General features: G+C 29.5%; 1 protein-coding gene across 1 annotated transcript in view; it reads right to left on the bottom strand.

The window, feature by feature from the left end:
* The window catches only part of LOC106472828 (phosphoenolpyruvate carboxykinase, cytosolic [GTP]-like), a 22,904-nt gene that overhangs the window by 11,853 nt on the left and 4,970 nt on the right, over nt 1–6,081 (bottom strand). Inside the window, exons 4-6 of the mRNA XM_013933495.2 lie at nt 5,936–6,081; nt 5,195–5,398; nt 1,008–1,195 (exon numbers count right to left, since the gene is read on the bottom strand). The exon at nt 5,936–6,081 is cut by the window's right edge and continues 1 nt beyond it. Coding sequence (XP_013788949.1) covers nt 1,008–1,195; nt 5,195–5,398; nt 5,936–6,081 — 538 coding nt within the window. The remainder of the gene's footprint in view (nt 1–1,007; nt 1,196–5,194; nt 5,399–5,935) is intronic.

The following is a 6,081-nucleotide window of genomic DNA, read 5'->3' on the forward strand; positions in this document are numbered from 1 at the left end:
TTAGCACACACATGTAAACGCGAACAGGGGTAAAGGTGGAAACTCTTAGCACACACATGTAAACGCGAACAGGGGTAAAGGTGGAAACTCTTAGCACACACATGTAAACACGAACAGGGGTAAAGGTGGAAACTCTTAGCACACACATGTAAACACGAACAGGGGTAAAGGTGGAAACTCTTAGCACACACATGTAAACACGAACAGGGGTAAAGGTGGAAACTCTTAGCACACACATGTAAACATGAATACGGGTTGAGGGACATTTTTAACTGTGATACAGGCAACCTCGTAATCAAAGTAAAGGTGTGGAAAATATATATGATAAGAGAGGTGAGAAAGTAATGAAAATTTAATCTTCAAAAGTGCTCACTCGCTAAAATAACTTAAATATTTTCAAACCCGTGTCTGTCTTTGATACACAATTTTCCATATTTTAAAATATTTCATCTTCCAGGATGTTACATAATTAACCACAAGAATCAGAGGTAAAAATAAAACAAAATTTAGTATATTGGGTTAGGTACTTGTGAAATGAAAAGTACTCCCTATTGAATGTTTTTTGTACAAATGAACAAGTTCTGAAGTAACTGCTCCTTCGTTTTTACATGTTCAAAGTCGTACATGTGCACGCAACTATAATTATATAGCAGCTACATTTTAAACATGACTGAAATGTTTCCTGTTTTTTTCTTTATATGGAAGAACTAGATATCAAGAATACTATTTACTGAACTCTGAAAAATACTGCTCATACAACTTAAAGAAAATATTGCCATTTATATTAATTTACCCTTCACACTTTATTTAAAATTATTAAGTAGAATAACAGATTATATTATTGTATCAATTTGGGCAGTGGTTATTTTCCCATTAGGATTGTTTACAAAGACAAAATACTTAGAAATCTTTCACAAAAAGGTAAAAAATCTTCATCACATATTACTTATAAATATTTACTGGAAAATAATATGAATTTTCTTACACAATTTTATTTTTTGACTCACCAGCATGTGCTCTGCAAGCCAGCCTTCTCTTTTTGCTAATATTGATCCTATACGTAGGGCAAAGCACTTCTTGCCCAGAAGAGAATTTCCACCATATCCACTTCCAAAAGAGCATATCTCGTTGTTTTCAGGGATATGTGCTATGATGGTCTTTGAAGGATTGCACGGCCAATTATTAATAGGAGGTGCTAGAAAAACAAAATATCAATGATTAATTAAACACAAATTTTAAGTGATCAGTCAAGTACAAAAACTTACCTTCTGGTTGTAACTTGTAAAACATTAAAAAATATAAATAAAATTCTGTACAAATCATCACAAAACCAAGAGTTTATCATATAAGCCTTTAGCCAAGGTGAAATTACTATAGAAATTCACATGTAATTTATGTGTTGTATCAAATAATCACACTTATAAACTAAGAAAAAAATTGGAAACTTATTTAAGTTAATGAAATTATAGCTTCAGTTTTATCTGGTGATCAATTTAGGATCAAAGAGAAGTAAAATTTCATTAAAAAAAAAGTACTTGGTAAATTCAAAACTCCATTTAAACTTATAATTCTTTTCTTAGCAATAGTTAGTCTAAATTGTGACAATTATTACTAGTGTGGTGATAGGTGTTTCATACTAGCACACAGATGTTATCTTATAGAGAGGGTTTTCAACAAATCTTTTCATCACAAAATTGTACATGAATAGTAGGTGTACATGCAAGATAGCTTATAATAAATTGTTTACTCTAGACACAGTTCCTAATACCCTCATAAGAATGAGTAAAACTTATAAACTACCCAAAAATGGAAAATAACTGTTTCAGAGTTGATAACATTAAGCACATAAACAAATTAAACTAGACTGCATAACACAGCTTATAAATTTCCATATGCTGAGTAACAAGTTCTAAGAAAATGTATTACATCAAGTTCTGAGAAAATGTATTACATCACGTTTTGAGAAAACATATTACAAGTTCTGAGAAAATCAATTACATACCCATGATTCTTATTTGACCCCACAAAATGTATTAACAACCAATTAATTTTTCATTTTCATTAATGTCAACTATTTAATTTCCATTTTGAAAGATGTTATCTACCACATGGTTATATTTGAAAAACATTAGTTTGTTATGTATTCAAATAAAACTATTATGCAACCAAAATTAACATACACTTCTATATAATATTTATCTACAACCAATACAAAGATCATTATTCTTTGAGTGAAATGTAAAGCCTACATATCTAATAGCATCAAAGTAACAGCAATGCTCAATTGTCTGTTAAATATATATATTTATTTATATAAACAGACACACACAAATCATTACAATTTTCAAAAAATGATGATACATGTCTTTTTATTCAAGACAGAAAACAGTGTGTGCTCGAAACATTTCCAGGAAATAAAAAATCTTAAAACTTTTGAAGACTATATACCTACAAAAGTAATTTCATTATTTCATCACTTTCACATTTTTCTGTTGGTTTTGGCTTCACATGCACACAAAAAAATTTATACATGCACGTGTTTGTATAAAAGTAAATACATGTATGATGATGAAGTAAACTGAACTTTGATAGTTAGCTCAGAAAAAATAAATTAGTGTACATCTCTTAATTTTCAGTACAAAAATCCTTTGACTTAGTTTTTATAAAACAAATTTGTAACATTTAATTCCAATACACACTCACTATTGAAAAGACCATTTCTGTGCCGTGTTAATTGTTGTTAGAATTTTATCGTGTTTGTTTACAATTAGATTTCTGTAAATTCACCAAGTTATTCTTAGGAACTAATCTGCTATGGTTTTATCTTAATGCTAACATTTAATGGATATCAAGATGAAGGACAAATTTTATCTTGTCATCCTTGAAGTAAAAATATTCCCTTATAATTAATTAATATCTTAATGCTAACATTTAATGGATATCAAGATGAAGGACAAATTTTATCTTGTTATCCTTGAAGTAAAAATATTCCCTTATAGTTAATTTTCATAAACTGTGAAGAATTTATAAGAAAAAAAAAATGTCCAGTGCAATTGAAGTACAAATTTATCAATATATAACATCTTAGTTTTAGTAATGTAGTTTATACTATCAAGAAGAAAAAAAGAACTGTAACCTGTTTATTAAATACATCTAAGTAGCAATGTTTTAAAATAAAACAAAATGGTGTACAGTTGTTAGAGTGCAGCCAAGATATTATACTTATGATTACACCACAGCACAACGGGAAGCAATAACTCGTGGTACAGTATTTTAATAACAAATTCCAAGTCTACATCTGTGGAATAACATCATTAAAACTAAAATTAGACAACTGCTCTAACGGGACGACATGAAGCTACCCACGGTAGTCAAAGAGTGAAGTATATTTATCAAGAAAGCAGACGCATGCTTTTCTTTTAAAATATTAAAGAACAGATAAATATTGTACATAAAGATGAATGACTCAAAAATACATCATTTGATATACATACAATTTTTACATCCATCCCACAAAACCTCTCACATACGCCTGTACTAAAACTTATAATATCACCTTTTCTTTTTAATCACACTCACTATCAGAAAACTGCTGAATACATGAGAACACAGTTATATTTATCATGCTACAGCTTTACGTGTTCATTTCAAGGCTGCCTAAATCTTATCTATTCACTTACATCCTCCAGGTTAAGCACTGATAAAAAAAAAAAAAAATGACATCTCTGAATTCTTGACAAGGACAAACTATTGACCCATTTCCTAAAGTCAATAAAGACACTAATACCAATTTTCTTTCTTTATTTTAATTTATTGTACAAGATTTTTATTTATTTGGAATTTTAAGTCAAAATGTTTAGTTTGACATTACACTAAAAATACAACCACTAGCAAATCAGTTGAACTAGACGATTATCTCTTCTAAATCTAAAACAGTAAGTAATTTGGCATTTAAAACTTGAAAGTTTATTAACAAATTTTATACAGTTGATATGTTGGCTAACTTTCACTGTTTGGAATACTTTATTTTTTTACAACATTTGCTAGTCTGTTTTTACTGTTAAAGCTTCTGTATTAAAAAAAATTACTGCATAAACCTTGTCAATAATCAAACTATTGTGTGATATTACAAATTCAAAGGTAATTCAAGAAATCAACTTTGTACTTTATAAAACTGACCACAGTTAAAAGACTGATTCACAAATAAAGTTTCTATTGAACCACACAAGTGATTGAAATCATGAACTTGAATGTGCTGATTGGACATTGATTACTCTTAATTTTGATTTTGTGATGAACACTCCACAACAAAATATTTATCAATTTACTAAAGCCTTCATAATTTTTATACATTCACTCTTTACACACACAGACTAACTTGAAATCCAGGCGTGAAAACTGTTATATATCACTCACAAAATATTTTACATTTCACCTCAGCTACATATACTTCACTTTATTCCTTCAAAAACAGTGAAATATTTTGTAGTCACCAGGGGTACTACACATAGCAGAAAGAAATGTATAGACAAAAGAACCCTTGTGTCTTTTGAGTGGTTTGTCAACTCTGATATAGATGTATTAAACACGAATTCCTATTAAAGATTGATTTCATAATCATGGCATGGTGTTAGAAACAGGAAATACTGAAACTAAAAGGGCAATTCTTCTCGTGATTGATTTATTAATAATGTTTTAAACATATTATTAACAACTCAGCTCTTGAAAATGTACATGACAGAAAGGAACATCATAGTAATAAAGATACAGTGTGTATAATACTAGTGACCTAAAGATCAGACCCAAACTTTCATCACACATTTATTAAAGTATAATAAATGAAATATGTAGACGGGTTATCTAAAAATGTTTGTAAACCTACATTTCATCACTTTTAGAAAAGTAAAAATAACCCAAAATGCTGTTAAAGTTAAACTTCATCCTCAATATATTTACATGTATATCTGTAATCCAAAGAAATATGTTTTTTTTTGTTTTTTTTCTTTTTTTTAAATTACAGTTGTTAGCTCTCAATACACTATTAATTTATTAGGTATTAAATATACATTGATAAAAACTCCAAATGCAATTCTCCTATGGTCTAAAAGCTTGTCTACACACACACACATGCATAACCATATTTTTACAATGACAAATGTTACTAAAAATACATAATCAAAATACTTAAACTCACACTTCATTGGTAGAGGCTGTCCGACCGAGTGTAAACATTTAATAAACTGTTGCTCTCCTAAAGTCTTCAGTACTGCAGATCCCATCCTAGTCATAATTCTCATACAGCACACCACGTATGGAGAATCTGTTAGCTGGATGCCTATTTTTGCAATAGGAGACCCAATGGGACCCATGCTAAAAGGTATGACATACATTGTCCTACCTAAAAATTAAAACTTCTTGTAATTACTTCAACTTATACAAAACAACTAAAAATAATATACACGACTTTACACTTAAATCAAAATACACCATTTTTCTTTGTAATTTCTAGATGTTTGAAAAGAACATTCAAAATTTAACTTTACATCAATGCCATGAGTATCAATTACCCATCTACAAATTACAGTAGCTACAATCATCACACCAAGAAAATTAGAGAATTTCAATCTGATACAAAGTATGCAATGAAACCTTTTTTTTTTTAAATATTACTGGACTGAAAATCCTGCCAATCTTTTACAATTTTTAGCATTAGTAATTTTAAAACAAATAAATATAAAATCAATATTTCCTTCTGGACACAGAGACAATAACTGAACTGTTTTTATGCACTTAAATGACAAGTGGAATACATCTTTTTGCAATTGCATTTTTATTAAAATCTTTTGAAAGTAGAGAAATTAATAATGTACGTTTAGGATGGATAGCAATTCGGGAAATAGGCATAACAATAATAACATTTTATCTGCCCACACACCTTTCATACAACCTGGAAACCTCTCTCTAGAAGCATTTTCCAGGTCAGCTGGGGACATCCAATTCCCTAAAGTCCCTTTCACTCCCTCTTTTGTTGCAGGGACAGTGTCATGCTTATTTGGTGTAGAGATGAAAGTTAAGCTTTCT

Source organism: Limulus polyphemus, unplaced genomic scaffold (assembly GCF_000517525.1).
Source record: "Limulus polyphemus unplaced genomic scaffold, Limulus_polyphemus-2.1.2 Scaffold5642, whole genome shotgun sequence".
In the NCBI taxonomy this organism is placed as follows: Eukaryota; Metazoa; Arthropoda; class Merostomata; order Xiphosura; family Limulidae; genus Limulus; species Limulus polyphemus.